Source organism: Alternaria arbusti, assembly GCF_024043155.1.
Source record: "Alternaria arbusti strain BMP 1465 chromosome Unknown scaffold_17, whole genome shotgun sequence".
Lineage (NCBI taxonomy): Eukaryota > Fungi > Ascomycota > Dothideomycetes > Pleosporales > Pleosporaceae > Alternaria > Alternaria arbusti.
In genome coordinates, this window is record NW_026249957.1 from 452,567 (window position 1) to 468,945 (window position 16,379).

Consider the following 16,379-nt stretch of genomic DNA (forward strand, 5'->3'; position numbering starts at 1 on the left):
AACTTTCAATCACTACGTAATGGGACTGCGCAATTTTCAGTTCCATTGCCCGAGACTTCTCCACTGAAACTTTACGAGCGTTGTCCTTACTACGACCACTTTAACACAAACTACAGAGTTCTCCAACCTTCTCTCTCGACCATGGCCAATCAACAGGTGTCCCGATTTCTCGATCTACCAACAGAACTGCGCTTGATGGTCTACAAATTTCTCCCAGTCAAAACGGTACACCATGTCGTTCGAACGAACGATTTTGCTTTCTGGTTCAACAACTCTCACTATCACTCTACTCACTTACCTGAGCGTTTTCTCGAAGAGGGAGCCCATTTCCAGACTCCCTCCTCGAAATGGCCTGTATACTCGATGACGATAGTTTCCAAGAAGGTCCCCGGCCTAGCGATCCTCGGTACCAGTCAAAAGATCCATCTAGAAGCTGGTGAAGTGCTACATCCAAAGTTACGAGCCATCAGCAAATTACCAGCACAGATTATCGTCAACAGTATCTCTCTCGGCAGTTTCGCCATGGCTGATGTGGTGACTCGATTGTCATACGCAAACACAACCTATTGGACCAACAAAAGCCGTCTCCTAGACTGGCGCGTAGCAGCGCCTGAGTTGCGCCCAGGAAACCAACCCAGATCTCGACCCGTTCACGTAGCCATACGCAATTCATTCATCGACAGAGACACAGCCGACGCATCGACAGACAACTTCAGAATGCAGTGCCTGCGGAATTGCTTCCATTGGTCACTTAGAAATGAATCAGCCATGCATGCCACGAGCTGCCCTACAGACGGCTCCTTCCCGCACATAGACATGCATTTACATCTCCGTATGGCTGGACTGACTGCACAGGAGGAAAAGGCTTATGACACATTTCGACCTCTGGACCGTGGAAGTGCTGGAAGATGCGGTCGTTGCAGGTCTACCTCGCTCATCGAAAGCGGTGAGGTTATTGGTGAAGAGGAATGGGAGGACGAATGGGCGGAACACGAGAGCTGTCAATAAGAGCTCGGATGACAGTACGATGTAGAAGAGAAGTCGTCTCAAGCATGGGGAAGTTGGCCGGATACGGCTACTTAAGTTTGGTGACTGACTATTGACATCGATCAATGGACACTCAAAACGGAACGGAAGACAACTCGAGAACGACTTCTGTAGAAGTATCAGTTGCGTCACACAATACACTAAGCTCAAAGTAATCTTACCTTCACTCTTACTTCGGGTCTGTGCGCTCACTGATTGTATTGCGCCTAAACGGCACTGATTTTCCATTTGTAACTCTCACCACACCGCATCAATACATTACCCAGATTGAACCAAGCGCCGTAACCTCCAGCAACCTAACGAGGTCTTTATGCGCCGAAGTCATGAAGATATCAACCACCGACCTACGTCCGCCTCAGACTGCCACGATGGAGTCATCAGAACAGCCACGCCGCCCATTATCCACGTTACTCTACCCAAGAACAGAGGAAGCACCATCAGCATACGAAACATCACCCCAACTTCCGTCAATCCCTGAGTCACTGCCATCTCCACCTTCACTGCGGCCAAAAGTGCATCAAGAACAGTCAACACCACCCTCACCACCAACCTCTCCACCCCTCATCGTCATCCACCCCGTCCCAGAACTCACCTCACCTACTTCCCCGACCTCGCCCTTCCCAGACAGCCTCCCACCCCGCCCCCAACCCGCCCAAAACGGAACTTTCATCTCCCGCCTCTTCAAGCGCGCACCCGCCCACCCCGATGACATAGAGCTCGGTCACCTTCCGCGTGGACACACACCAGAGGTTCCTGTTACGGACGCGGAGAAGGAACGGGAGTACAGGAGGAAGAAGGTATTGTTCATTTATATGATTTGGGGTGTGCTTCTCGTGCTTGCGATATGCGGGATGGTGGTTGGAGCGCAGATGTATAGGGGGAAGGTTAGTGATGAGGGTGGTGGTGAGAAGGTTAATAACTTTGAGGTTGTTGATGCGGATGGGGATGTGGTGGGAGGGGGAGGGGGAGGATGATGGGGGGTGGTTGGTTGATTGAAGTAGATACACGGGCTCAATAGATCAATGTCCGGACAAATGTCACTGGTGAAATGAGCCATGTAGCCAGCATCAGTGTCGGAACAGAGGAGGTTGAGATTGAGGATAGAACGATGAAGAGTGGCAAGAGATTCACGAATACATGATGCGAGAAGGTTATGCTAGATATGCTTCGTCATATGAATCTTCCTAGAAAGAATTAAAAAAAGTGTATTCACTGTCAATTGATAACTCGCGTGGCCTTGCACGGAAGCAGATCAAAGTTTAAGTGTCTTCAGACCTAGTCCTGGTTCTGTGTCACCATCACTATCTCGCTTACTCAATCCGTCTTGGCTAACTCGACCCCGACTGACCAACAGCAGACCACTCCGCTCACTGTCTCCTGCGCAGGAAACGACGTTCCTCAACATAACCAATTTTTTTACTGCTACAGGTATACCGCATAGAAGCATTACTACCTTGCTTTGTGCTGACATTCTAGCAGAACCACCGCTCTCCACCGCCATGGCTCCCAACCACACCAAAACAGACCAGCCCGTCTACCTCCGCATCTTCGGCTTTGATCTTCATTGCGACGCCGTCACGAGCAACGACCACAACACTTCCCAAGTCGACCGCGTAGCTACCTACAATGCCTACCACACTCAATACGCTGTACAGCCCTACCACTCTGTCCCCGCAGTAGAACTCTACCGCGATCAGCGCAACGCTGGGCTACTCTACATCTTGATCGCAGCTGGCGCGGCAGCAGCTCTCGTAATTGGAGTTGCAATGCTCTTATTCGGATTTATGCTGTTCATGTTCGCTGTTTGTTGGATTGTGGCATTCATGGTCGTTGTGGGATTGATGTGCTCGGTTATGTAAGGTAGATATAGATTGGGTGAGAAGTGAGCCAGCAGTGTGAACGACGGGAAGGAAGACAGGACTTATGGCAGAGCTGGCTCATATTGTTAATCGAGAGACGAAGAGCAGTTTCCAGTCAGCACGCAACTCGGATATAGTTCCAAGCTTGAGAATTGATGAGAAGAAAATCGGGTATGCTAGGTGGTGTTCTTTGCTGTATATGCATGAACTCGAAACATGCACTCAATCTCATCCGATACTCCAGCTAGCCTCACAGTCCAGGAAGTCACGTTCGGGTGCGGTTAGACCACCTGGACAAGTCCGGGCGCTCTTTCCTCTTCACGTTGCCGCCTGCTCACTATTTACTCGTTCCGCGAGCTCTCTTCTACGACTGCTCAAATACTCCTTCCACCCAGTGCTGACTGCGCAAGAACCAAATATCTACACTGCCCTTTCCCACGCTGCCATGAGTCTGCCACCCCTTAGCAACACTGAAACGCTCCTTCCTAACTTCCCAGCAGAGCGACCACTCTTACCTGCTAGGAACGCCTCCGATGGCGAAACCGACTACTCCACGGATGATAACCTCTCGAGCACCGGGTCTGACGGTTGGGTTGACTTTGGCCGCGGCGATTTGTACGAGGACATCTGCGACGACGACGACGACAACAACAACAACAACAAAAACAACGATGACAACAAAAACCATACCACCTACGTCAAGATCAAATCCAAAACTGGCGCATCCAGCCGGGTGAAGCCGCCCATCGTCTCTGCCAAGCATCTTTCGTCTCGCTCAAGAGCAAAGCACCGCGATTCTACCACTGACCACCGCGACTTCATTGTCTGCTTCATGACGATAATAGTCATTCTGGCGCTGTTGCTACCTGAGCGAACATTCGTTTTCTGCGAACTGGTGGGCTTCGTACTGGCCGAGGTTGCATCAATCTTGATCGAGGCAAAAATTCTCCGATTTGTATTAGCTGTGGTGTTGTTCACTGTGGCGAGCCTCAAGAAGCAGAACCCGTGAAAAGGAACAGGACGCGAAGAACAAGGGTATGTGAGGAAAGGAGATGAAATGAGACGCACTTGTTCTTGTTCAGAGGAACAATGATCGCTTCTAAGCGAAGGTATCACGGAGACAAAATCGAAGTTACTAGATGGTATCATTTGCTGCATATGCATGAGTAGAGTGAGTCGACTATTACTGGGTCTCCTCAACATATCCCAAGGCCTCTCCAACCTTGACCTTCATTCCTTGTTCAATGTTCCACTTGAACCCACCCTTCCTCTCCATACCCGTGAAGCCCTCATCGAGGCTGGGTCTTATGCCCTTTGGCGCCTCGAACACCAAAACGATAGTACTTCCTAGCTGGAAGCCACCCATCTCTTCACCGCGCTTGAGAGAATAACCGCCTAGTACGCGACTAGCGGAGGTGTAGGAGGCCTCGGCAAAACCGGAGTAGGGCTCACCACGAGCTGCAGCTTCTTCAGCGGCGCGATCGGCGGCAGTGTCGGTGGTGAGGCTGTTGGTGCGGAGTTCGCGATCGAAGTTGATCTTGATAGATCCGACGTTGGTTGCGCCGACGGGTGTGTAGGAGAAGAAACCCCAGCGCCAGCGACCGAGTAGGACAACGCGCTCGTTCAAGGTAAAAAGACCGGGCATGGTGCGTTGTAGGTATGGAGATACACTGTATAGTTCACCGGCGAAGTGACGGCGCGATTCCACGACCCATGATACCGGAGAGTGGAAACGGTGGTAATCGCCAGGCGCGAGGTATACGACGCAGTAGTAGAGTGCGGTAGGTGTCTTATTGGATGCCGGTGCCCACCAAGGGCGCTCAGCTTCGCTCAAGGCCATTTCAGCGCGTACCTCGGCTTCTGAAGAAGCAGCTGGTGCGGTGGACTGGTCCGTGGGCATCTCAGACGGCTTTCCGCCTTTTGGCCATGGTCCTGAGAATAGGTTGGGCAAGGTATACGAGATGCCATTCACGTTTGCGAATTCTTCATCTGCGCGGACAGTATCCTCTTCGTCCTTCGCTGTCTTCTCATGCTCGCTTGTGACGACCTGAGAGTTCGCGACGTTTTGGGCGGGTGTGCTGGGCTTGGTGGAGCCTAGAAGCGCATCTAAGCTGTATGTCACGCCTTTGACTTGTTCGACTTCGCCGTGCTCGATAGTACCGAATTGGATGACTTTGCCGTCTGCGGGAGAAAGGACGGCGTTGGGGTTCGGGTCGAGAGGGCGGACTCCGGGTTTTAGGGTGCGGTAGAAGAAAGCAGCGAGATTGGGGTAGACGTGGAGGTCGGGCTCGGAGACTTCAGAGAGGCTGTGACTTGTTAGCATTGGATGCCACTACTAGGCTGATGGTTGCTGACTTGACACCGAAGATCCAAGAGTAGAGCTTGAAGCCGGGTACGCGAAGGTAGTATGGAATGTCGATTTCGTTGAAGCGTCCCCAAACTCGCGAGAGGGCCTTGAGAGGTAGCGTGGACATGACCTGGACCGTCCATGGCCCGCTCGGCCGTATCCTCTCGCGCTTCTTCGGTCGGCCCTGGTTGTCCACTGCACCTTCCTCGCCATTCTGTCTCTCAGCCTCGGTATGCTTTTCTCTCCTCTGTATGCGATAGAGCTGGAATGCGCCGAGGAAGCCGACGCCGAGTGCAATTGGTATTGGCTCCCATTTTATCTTGGTGTTCTTGAGTGCGGAGTTCAGCCGTGACCTGAAGGACTCTTTCCTGTGGAAGTTCTGCTCATATGTTGCGCGCGTGGAGGAGAAGGTGCGAGACGGGACGGAGAGGCGCGCCTGTCGGTGTGTGGGCGTTTGGAAGCGCGGGCGGAGAGGGCCTCGCATGAGCTGGCGCGAACAGGAAGACGCCATGGCTATGTTGTATGCATTGGTCTCAAAGTTGCAGTGCGGAAAACGGCCAATTCCCCAGCGACGAGATGACGGCTATGGCGTCGCGTGGTGGGAAAATCAACTTCCTCGGTTGGCCAATGACGTATCCATCGGCGACGGGGCTCTAGCGCGCAACGGCGTCTACCGCTGGATATGGACAGTTCAATGCATCGCGTGCACAGGTCAAGCTTCTCGAAACATCCAAAGTCGAGGCGGCACTGACGCTCAGATTATCCGCCTGGACTTCATAGCAGATGGCAGGCGCGACCGTGGTCCTAAGCTGATACCAGGCTCTAATTCGGACACGTCGTCACTTCCCGACTTCCACCTGCACTCTCCACCTCGCACCATAGTCCCTCACTACACACAGCGGCCATGGCGGAAGAAGCGCAGACAGTCAACCTCAAGATCCTTTCACCCTCGTCTGATTTCGAGGGTGGTGTGAACCTCGCAGACGTCCCCGCTTCCACCACGGTCAAAGAGCTCCGGAGCCGCATACAGGATGCCGCGCCCTCAAAGCCTGCCCCAGAGCGCATGCGCCTCATCTATCGCGGCAGAGTAGTGGCCAATGATGCCGACACACTGAGCAATGTGTTTGGCGTGGACAATGTAGGGTCGCCAACCACGTGCGGTAGACCCACGCTGATGGTGAATACAGCTACGTGAGAACAAGGACCAGAGCCTCCACTTGGTTCTGCGGGAGCTCCCGACTACTGGGAACCCTCCAGCGTCACCTACGCCACGATCCGCGACTGTCCCGAACCCTTTCCGCCCTGCGCAAGCCCCGGCTGTACCCGCAAACCCTCTGCAGACGAACCCATTCCGCGCGCTGCCACAGGCTCGACCGCACCACCATCATATCCCGGGCCAAGCAAACGCGGTTCCCATTCCTCTCCCTCTTCCCCCACAACTGCAACAACAGTTCACGCAGGCCATGGCGCAACAGGGACAGCAGAACAACGAGCCGACTCCAGATTCGACATCCCAGCAGCCAGGACCAGACGCACCGAGACCCGCGGACGCCGCTCAAGGACTGCCCAATCTCCCTGGAAATGGCGACCAACCATTACGACGCGAAGGCGTGGGCCCTAACGGGGCGCGATGGACAGTCACATACAATCAGGTCAATATACCTGCGCAGATTCGACAGCCCGTTCCTGCATTCGGTCTTGCTCCACCGCTAGCGTTTGGTCGTCCACCGGTCCCGCCGGGCGTTATTCCCTCAATGGGCCACGACAGTACCCAGCGCTTGTTGCCACGCATCCAGACAATCTTCCAGGAAGCACAACGCGAGATGGAGAACGTGCGAACCTTGCTGCAGCCTGCGCGTCCATCGGAGACACAGACTGATCGACTTTCGCTTTCAAACACCTCTCCCCTGAACCTACCAGTTTGGCGAATCGATCACATCCGCCAACACCTCAACACCATCAACCAGAACTTGAACGTTGTCGAGCGGGCCCTCGCCCTTCTCCCTACAGAACCCGAGGTGGTAGCGTTGAGACGCTCAGTAACCGAGATTAGAGTGGACGCACTAGAATTGAACATCATACTCGATCGTCAACAAGGCGGAAGCCCCAGTCGATCAAGCATGTCCACAGCCATCAACACTCCGATTCTCGGACCTTCCTCTAGCACAATACCAGGCGCTCCGATAATGACTCCAGCTGTGCCTACTACATCTCAACCACGGACACAGAACACTACTCAGGCAATGCCTGCAGATGCGCCAACGGAGTTGTTTCTCTTATCAAGCCCTCAGGGCCCGGTTGGCGTTCTATTCGATCAGCAAGGCACATACACCACTGCCCCCATGGTCTCGACACTTCCATTTCAGAGTTTTACGAACCAGTTTGCTCAGAACAGACAGCTCCTCAATGGCCTTGGACAGCAGATAGCACGGGGGAATCCGCCCCCTAACCTTGAGCTGCCCAGGCAGCTAGCCAACATGAGCCAGACCCAACGTCGGGACTGGATCCAGAATCAAAACCAAACCCAAAACCAGAATCAAAATCAAAATCAGAATCAAGATGAGAATCAGAACCAAAATCAGAATCAAAACGCGAACGTAAACGTAAACCAACCCGAAGAGAACGATCGTATGGTCAACGTCGCTGGGCATATGTGGCTGATCTTCAAGCTGGCAGCATTCGTTTACTTCTTCTCAGGAGGTGGTGGCCTCTATAGACCTATCATGCTTGGTATCGTCGCAGGTGTGGTTTACCTAGCACAAGCCGGCATGTTTCAAGAGCAGTTCAACGTTGTTCGTCGTCACTTCGAGGCTCTTCTCCCTGTCGGAGCCTTGGCCGAACGCGTGGCTCAGCCCAACAACCAGCGCCAAACGCAACATCGAGGTAACCTATCACCCGAGGAAGCTGCGAGGAGAATACTGCAGCAGAGGAGAGATCAGAGATTTGGATGGTTCAGGGACAGCATGCGTACAGTCGAACGCGCTTTTGCGCTGTTTGTTGCCAGCTTGTTTCCTGGTGTTGGAGAGCGGATGGTCCACGCGCAAGAGGAGAGGGAGAGACTCGAAAGGGTGGCAGCTCGAGAAGAGAGGGAACGCCAGGAGGAAGAGGCGAGAAGAAGGGAAGAAGAGGCCCAAGCACAGCGCGAGCAGAGAGATGAAAAGAAGACCGAGGCCGATCTCGAGCCACAAGATGAGTCGAATGCAAGTGTAGGCACCAAGGGCAAGGAGAGGGCAACGACAGAGGAAGAGGCTACTGCTCCGGGTCCTTCTTCATGATTTTATAAAGCGACATCATTACACGGAAGTAGCAATGCTCAGACAGATACCCTTGCATGAAGTCAATACAATTTCATTCACATTGCACCCTGGAATATGTCTCATGCGGTGCTACCTACCAAATTTCGGTGCCACATCAGTCTTGTATACGCTCGCCAGCAGCGAGCCATAGTACGTGTAGAGTCTGCCATACCTTCAGTCCGATCATATCTTATTTCAAATCATGTTTCGGTATGGATAATCTCTGTCGGCGGCGGTGCAGGATATTGCGAATGTCTGACCCGGGGCGCGCCTGCCATGTTCAAGACAAGGGTCCATACTAGCGCACAACTAGCTAGCTCACCTCCACACGTGGATTGATGCACCGAGCAGCTCTCCGGCACCTCCATCTTCTTTCCTTTTGCCTAACATCGCATCACAGGATCGGGTCTTGGAAACATTCTTTTCGGAGCCCAGCGAACAGGCCGTGCTTGCTCTACATATCCGACGCTGGAGACCATATACGGTTAGCCACACTATGCCGGCGGCTTCCAGTCCAGGCAGAGGAACAACCATAAATCATCGCGCAACATAGAGAAGCGTCAAAGAATGAATGCCAAACAAGCGGCATGTCTGAATTGCCGCAAAAGCAAAATCAAGTGTCGGCGCGAAGAAGGCGCGCCAATATGCGAGCGTTGCCAGAACGTCGGGATTGAATGCATAATTCCTGAATTTCACATTGGTCGGCAAAAGGGCGTGAAGAAGTAAGTAATTAGACATGAGTATATGGGTGAGACTAACTATCTTATAGCAAACGATCGGGCCTAGAGAAGGCGATATACCAGGTTGAGGAAGCCATCAAAAAGAGGAAATCGGATGCAGCTACGAGTCAGAGTACGCTGCAGCAACTGCAGCAGCTTCTGAACGAGGCGCAAGGGGACGAAGTCTCCACCCAAAACCCAAACACATCGCCTGCCTCAGAGGTGCATCCTCACATATCAGCTAGTAATCTTGTTGGTACTTCAAGCGACGATCAACTCGCTGTTGAAGATGTCGAAAACCCACTCCAACTGCTCGCCCGGGCCTCAGATCTGCGGATTGCAACACCACAGTCATACAACCAGAGTACCGCCAGCCCTGAAGACAGATTCAATGGTAGCCAGCAGAGCGCTTTTCTCGACGTTCACCACTTTTTCCTGCCAATGAAAGCACATCTTGATCAGGGATCAGGCTTAGATCCGATTGATGTTGGGCTTGTGACCAAGGATGAAGCTGAGATGCTTCTACAGTAGTAAGTTTCGCCTCAAACCTCAATCTGGACACAGGATATTAACTTGTAGAACCTAGCTTCCACAAGAAACTAGCACACACACGTTGGGGACTCGACCCGTTGGTACATACGCTGCCATTCGTTCGAAACCGCTCTGCCTTTTTGTTCACTACCTTGCTAGCCATGACCGCCATTTTCCTACCGGAAACTTCGGCGCTGGCAAAGAGACTACTACTGCACCGTAGATTCCTAGCCGAGCAAGTCATTACCCGAAAGTACAGATCTGTTGAAATTGTGCTAGCTTTCATGGTCAGTATTCCTTGGATGCCTCCAGGGTCGCATGCGAGCGACGACGACACGAGCCTCTATCTAGCTACAGCGCTTTCGATCGCGTTAGATCTCATGCTAGACAAAGTGATAACGCCATCGACATCGTTCGATCAGGAGCTTGTCAGACAGATACCGAAGTCAGAATGTCTTCACGCAAGAAAAGCACTGGCGATGGACGGCTTCGAAGACGTCGACCCGAATTCGGAATGGGGCCAGCGGCTTCTTCGCCGCAGAGAAAGAGTATGGATTTCCCTGTTTGTCTTGGAGCGTGGAGTCTGTCTAGCCCGCGGGCGCAGCTACTGTGTCCCTAAGACATGCCTGATCCAATACTGCGACAAGTGGCACGACCATCGATGGAGCGATGCTCAGGATGGCCCGCTTGTGTCCATGGCAGTTCTCCGCCGCGATCTTGACGACCTCTTTGCTGAGGTCCGCACGCGCTGTGACAACTATCGTCTTGCAGAAGTAGGGACGAAGGTCGCTCAGGAGATCGACGGGTCTATCGAGAGCTTCTTCGACAGCTGGTCTCGCGCCTGGCCCTCCGTAATCGCTGATCCGGAGAGCAAAACACTACCTCCATATGTCGAAATCCTTGTTACACACACGCGGCTTTCAACCTACTCAATGCTCCTCAACCACCCTAGCGCACCTCCAGAAGTCAAACGTTCTTTCCGAAAGTCTGCACTATCTTCCGCACTCAACGTTATGCGTGCGGCGATTCAAGGCGAGTCACGTCTCAAATCGATGCCGAACAACACCGTCACGATGATTTGCTTCGCTGCAAGTATAGCGCTCGCTTTGAGTGCACCCGTGCCGGAGGCCGGCGGAAAGCAGAAGAGCCTTGCTCCAAGCGTTCGACATCTCATTGAAGATACCGCAACAGTTCTTGAGCGTATAGGCGGCACACCCATCCACCGGAACGGAGCTTCGGTTGTCTACGGTCGTTTCTTACGCGTTCTCGTCAAGCAGGCGCCGGAGATCGAGAGGCTACCACAATTGCCAGTCCACGATCCTGCACCACCGTCGATGGCCATACCAGATCTTCTATCGCCGTCATACAAGGTGAATGATGCGATGCCTGAAAACCATACGATGGGGCCAGATCCTATATCCAGCTACTGGCCGGATACACTAGACTTCTCAGCCATGTCGTACAATGAAGTCAACGAGACTGTGACGAACTCGGATCTGTTCTCCACAGCGTTACTGGATCTTCCGTGGAACGATAGCAACCCATTGTGGACAGATTGGATGAATCTGCCGGACTTCAACTTCCCGTAAAGTAGTGCGCGATCCAGTTTAACGAGCTCTCGTTATTTTTATGGGCTTCTCAGGAACTCTGAAGGGATCCGAGACAGGCAAAGCCATCTCCCGCTGCCCAGAACCTCGCGTCGGCGCGTGATACAGCGGATGGAGACGGGACGCGTCGCCAAGCGCGAAGGAACTGAGAGAGGGGCGCGACCTCGGAAATCGCCAGAAGCTAAACCTCATGTGATTCCGCGGCAGATGAAGCCCCGCACCAAGCTCGAAAGTCGCTCCATCTTCGGTAGTTGAAATGACGCCGATGGATGTCAAATGTATGACGTTAGAGCTGTTGCGCGGTCCACGCACGCGTCCGATGGCGTTCCTTCGGATAACAGTCGCAAAAGCTTTGCCCATACTCCCAGAGTCGGTGCTTCTTGAGTCTCCTTAACTGATGATTTAACTTCACTGTTCTGCTGCTTTTGTTCACGCGCGTCACAATGGATTCATTACCTTCGTCGTACCGGCTGCTCGCAGCTCTGCCAGCGCGGTTATGTTCACAACGACCTCTCCCCACACAACTACGAGCCGCACGACTCCCACCGCGATGGCGATTCACCGGTCAACTGCGAAGCATCAGTCAAAGCGCTCCCATGATCGACCGCTCTAAATCGAAGCTTTTCAAAGATGCAGATGAAGCGGTCGCAGACGTACAACCGGGGTCCACAGTCTTGAGTGCGGGCTTTGGATTATGCGGTGTTGCAGACACGCTCATCGGAGCGATGAAGAAGCGCGGCCCGCAGTCGCTACACTCCTTGACAGCCGTCTCCAACAATGCTGGAATTGAGGACGTAGGAGGCTTAGCGCTACTTACAAAAAGTGGACAAGTCAAGAAGCTCATCATCAGCTTTCTGGGAAATAACAAGGCGTTGGAGAAGCAGTATTTGGGCGGTGATATCGAGATTGAGTTATGTCCACAGGGTACGCTTGCGGAGAGGATAAGAGCTGGCGGTGCGGGCATCCCAGCATTCTACACACCCACCGCTGTCAACACGCTGCTACAAGATGGAGAGATCCCCGCAAAGTTTGATAAAGACGGAAAGGCCGTTGGCTTTGGTCAAAAGAGGGAGGTCAGAGAGTTCAATGGCAAGAAGTTCCTCATGGAGACTGCTTTGACCGGCGACGTTGCGATAATTCGAGCGCACAAGGCCGACGAGGCTGGCAACTGTGTCTTCAGGTAAGAGACGTTTCTCTCCGGTGCCCCGAGCATTGTTTCTGACAGCGACTGTAGATACACCACCAAAGCCTTCGGCCCCATCATGGCCAAAGCGGCCCGCCTCACCATCGTCGAAGCCGAAGAGATCGTCCCAATCGGTACCTTTGACGCGAACGACATCGACCTCCCCGGCATCTTCGTCGACCGCATCGTTCCTTCCACAGCTCCCAAGAACGTCGAGATCAAGAAGCTCCGGAAACCCGCTGCTTCATCGGATGCATCATCCAAGAACGAGGCGGCAGAGCGTCGCGACCGAATCGCTCGCCGAGCAGCGAAGGAGCTGAAACAAGGATACTACGTGAACTTGGGTGTCGGCATCCCAACGGCAGCAGCGTCTTTCGTGCCCGACGGCGTGAAGGTGTGGCTACAATCCGAGAACGGTATCTTGGGCATGGGCCCCTACCCGACCGAGGAGGAGCTCGACCCAGATATCATCAATGCCGGAAAGGAGACAGTCACACTCCTGCCTGGCGCCTCAACATTCGACTCTGCAGAGTCATTCGGCATGATCCGTGGAGGCCACGTCGATGTCTCTATCCTAGGCGCTCTCCAAGTCAGCGCCTCTGGCGACCTAGCAAACTACATGGTACCCGGAAAGGTGTTCAAGGGCATGGGTGGCGCCATGGATCTCGTCAGCAACCCAGAAGCCACCAAAGTAGTGGTCGCTACTGAGCACGTCGCAAAGGACGGATCAAGCAAGATTGTTCAGGAATGCAAGCTGCCGTTGACGGGAGCCAAGTGCGTCAGCACCATCATTACAGATATGTGTGTATTTGAAGTCAACCGGAAGCGTGGTACTTTGACGCTTACCGAGACCGCGCCTGGTGTGAGCGTCGAGGATGTCAAGGCAAAGACAGATGCTAGCTTTGAGGTTGCGCCTGATCTTAAGACCATGGAGTAGACATTTTGTGTAGTTTTGGCGTAGCATACCCAAGTGATGATCGTTGTCAATTTCCACACACAGCCTATCTTGAGTCGTGATGCAATTGTGAGGAAACGCGAGCCATACGACAAACCTGAAAGAATTGACCGTTTTACGCGTCATTTGATCGTCGCAGGCTGTTTGATCATCCAACAGATGTCTCATGACCCTACCAGAAAAACAAAGCATGGCGATTGCGATAGCCAGATCGTCGGTTACCCAAAGTGCAAGCTTGGTGCTTTTGGTCGCTTCCGATAACAGCGCGTGCTGTGATGCGCGCGCAATCTCCAAGACAGAACGTTGCGTTACCAGAAAAGAAGCTTCAGACTATATTTCCATCGCACCTGGGCATGCAACAAAACCGTTGACGATCTCCCACGACACTGGCACCTGGGAGTTCATCGTCGAGTTGGCATACCGAATTTCGGGGGCAGCCAAGCTGTCCAAGTGGGCGGCTGAAAGGCTTCGCACTGCTTGGTCCACGCTCCATCCAGCACCTGGGCACAACGAAAAGCTTGGTACCGCCGATCCGCGATCAGCCCTCCACATGCGCTTTCATCAACAAACCACAAAACCCGCCATGTCATACCTACATGGCTACACTCATCCGAGCTGCTATCCGCGACTCCTCCCTTATCTAATCCACGTCGGATTACAAAAGCCTTCGGAAACAGAACAACATCCGCAGCTCGTACAGCTAACGCCCGAGTCAGTAACGCTGATGTCAAGCCTGCCGATCGCTTGTCTGCCTTAAGAGCGCTATGCATGGTTTGGCATGGTTCAAGCATAAGCTTGGTGCAGTCGGGGTAGCCCTTCACTCGTCGGCAGCACAACTCCGCCAATCGCACGACAGATAATCCCGATTGTGCCGTAACCCTTGCGCCCGCCCCCATGGGGTCAGCATGGGTAGCGCCGTTTCTGGGCAGTTTGGGGGGCGGCGGTGGTTGCGGTGTACATGGCGCTACCGGGAGCCCGTTGAGGAGGGAGGGGGAATAAGTAAGCTGGTCGCGCACTCGAGGTTTCTTTGTCAACGCTTTTCTTGAGCTGCGTTCCAGATTCTGTTTTCTCTGCTTGTACCGATTGGGGTTTCTGAGGTTGTTCAACATGAGCCTTGATAAGATGCACGATGAGAAATTCGAGAATGGGAGTGGGAGTGAGCGGTTGGAGGCGGGGTTTGGTGAGGATGGGAAAGCAGCGAAGACACTGTTGTTTAAGATGGATATCCGGTATGTTTAACTTCTTCGATCTACTACATTCTTCCAGAAGCATGGCGCTGACAGGCACAGCATCCTACCCGTTCTCGCTCTCCTCTTCCTGTGCTCCTTCATCGACCGTACGAATGTCGGCAATGCGAAGATCTTGGGTCTTGAGAAGGACATCAACATCAACGATCACCAATACTCGATCGGCCTATGCGTCTTCTACGCTACGTATATCGCCAGTGAGCTCCCGTCGAACCTGGTGCTGAAGAAGATGTCGCCAAAGATCTGGCTGCCGCTCTTGACGGCGGTGTGGGGGATCTTGACAATGTGCCTTGGTTTCGTCACCAACTTCGCGTCATTCGTTACTGTTCGCGCATTGCTTGGTTGTGCTGAGGGTGGATTGTTGCCGGGCATGGTACTCTACCTTACTGGCTTCTACCGCAGACAAGAGTTGGCTTTGCGCATCGGTATCTTCTATACAGCAGCGTCCCTATCGGGTGCTTTTGGTGGTCTGCTGGCGCGCGGACTCAATGCGATTGGACCTGCTGGAGGTCTTGAAGGGTAAGAGACAGACCCTCACTTCTAACAACCGATATCTAACTGTACAAATAGTTGGCGGTGGATCTTCATTGTGGAAGGCCTTTTGACCGTACTCGTTGGCGTATGCTCCGCGCTCTTCCTACCCAACTCCATCGAATCAGCCAAATTCCTCACTCCCGACGAGAAAGAGCACGCTCGATTCCGGCTCGGCGAGCAAAGCGCATCCCACGAGCGCTTCGACTGGGCAGAAGTCAAGCGCGGAGTATTCAACGTCCAAGTCTGGCTCACTGCATTGGCCTACTTCGCCATCTTGAGCGGACTATACAGCTTCGGTCTCTTCCTCCCCACCATCATCAACAACGGCTTCGCCAAGGACCCCAACGAGGCACAGCTCTGGACCGTAATTCCGTACGCCGTGGCATCAGTTTTTACAGTAGCAGTCGCTCTCCTATCCGATCGTCTTGCTCTACGTGGTCCCATCATGCTATGTACCCTACCTGTTGCCATAATCGGCTACGGCGTCATCAGCCAATCCACCAACCCCAAGGTCCAATACGGCATGACTTTCCTCATGGCAACCGGCATGTACGCAACTGTACCGTGCATCCTCTCTTGGAACAGCAACAACTCTGCTGGCCACTACAAGCGCGCGACTACTTCTGCCTTGCAGCTCGCTATTGCGAATGCAGGTGGTTTTGTGGCCAGCTTCGTGTATCCAAAGAGCGAAAAGGAGAATCATTTCCACAAGAGTCATAGCATCATGTTGGGACTGCTTTGCGCGGCTTGGGTTCTGTAAGTTTTTTGAGATCTTAGCTTTGGTTGGAACTCCCTACTAACGTGTCGATAGGATTGCTGCGAATGTTTTGTGGGTGCGGAAGATCAATAAGGATAAGGCGAGTGGGAAGTATGCTGAGTTTGAGGGTAGAGGTGACGACCGTGACCCGGACTTCATCATGGTTATGTAGATTCATCAATGAAGTGGCTACATCGTCGCCTAGTCTATTCAGAGCGAGCAACCATTCAAGCAGTGTCCCCATACTGCGTGATGTAATCTAAGGGACTGATCTAAGGATCTCCAGGGTGTTGAGTC

The 16,379-nt window shown here is 53.2% G+C and overlaps 6 protein-coding genes across 6 annotated transcripts; 5 read left to right on the plus strand and 1 right to left on the minus strand.

Annotated features, from left to right (window-relative positions):
- Positions 1-2,546: 2,546 nt before the first annotated feature.
- On the plus strand, positions 2,547-3,915 carry J4E86_009517 (uncharacterized protein; the record flags this gene model as incomplete). Its single annotated transcript, XM_051450022.1, has 2 exons — positions 2,547-2,798; positions 3,409-3,915. The coding sequence occupies 2 exons, from the start codon at positions 2,547-2,549 to the stop codon at positions 3,913-3,915; spliced, it is 759 nt and encodes a 252-aa protein (XP_051298867.1).
- A 174-nt stretch (positions 3,916-4,089) lies between these two features.
- Positions 4,090-5,764, minus strand: J4E86_009518 (uncharacterized protein; the record flags this gene model as incomplete). Its single annotated transcript, XM_051450023.1, has 2 exons — positions 4,090-5,212; positions 5,262-5,764. 2 exons carry the CDS (start codon positions 5,762-5,764, stop codon positions 4,090-4,092), a joined length of 1,626 nt encoding a protein of 541 aa, XP_051298868.1.
- Positions 5,765-6,157: 393 nt separating this feature from the next.
- Positions 6,158-8,528, plus strand: J4E86_009519 (uncharacterized protein; the record flags this gene model as incomplete). The annotated part of the gene is made up of 2 exons (XM_051450024.1): positions 6,158-6,391; positions 6,441-8,528. 2 exons carry the CDS (start codon positions 6,158-6,160, stop codon positions 8,526-8,528), a joined length of 2,322 nt encoding a protein of 773 aa, XP_051298869.1.
- Positions 8,529-9,116: 588 nt separating this feature from the next.
- J4E86_009520 (uncharacterized protein) lies at positions 9,117-11,388 on the plus strand (the record flags this gene model as incomplete). Its single annotated transcript, XM_051450025.1, has 3 exons — positions 9,117-9,271; positions 9,319-9,798; positions 9,855-11,388. The coding sequence occupies 3 exons, from the start codon at positions 9,117-9,119 to the stop codon at positions 11,386-11,388; spliced, it is 2,169 nt and encodes a 722-aa protein (XP_051298870.1).
- Positions 11,389-12,002: 614 nt separating this feature from the next.
- On the plus strand, positions 12,003-13,526 carry J4E86_009521 (uncharacterized protein; the record flags this gene model as incomplete). The annotated part of the gene is made up of 2 exons (XM_051450026.1): positions 12,003-12,586; positions 12,641-13,526. 2 exons carry the CDS (start codon positions 12,003-12,005, stop codon positions 13,524-13,526), a joined length of 1,470 nt encoding a protein of 489 aa, XP_051298871.1.
- Positions 13,527-14,651: 1,125 nt separating this feature from the next.
- On the plus strand, positions 14,652-16,254 carry J4E86_009522 (uncharacterized protein; the record flags this gene model as incomplete). The annotated part of the gene is made up of 4 exons (XM_051450027.1): positions 14,652-14,773; positions 14,834-15,310; positions 15,362-16,081; positions 16,137-16,254. 4 exons carry the CDS (start codon positions 14,652-14,654, stop codon positions 16,252-16,254), a joined length of 1,437 nt encoding a protein of 478 aa, XP_051298872.1.
- Positions 16,255-16,379: the final 125 nt, after the last annotated feature.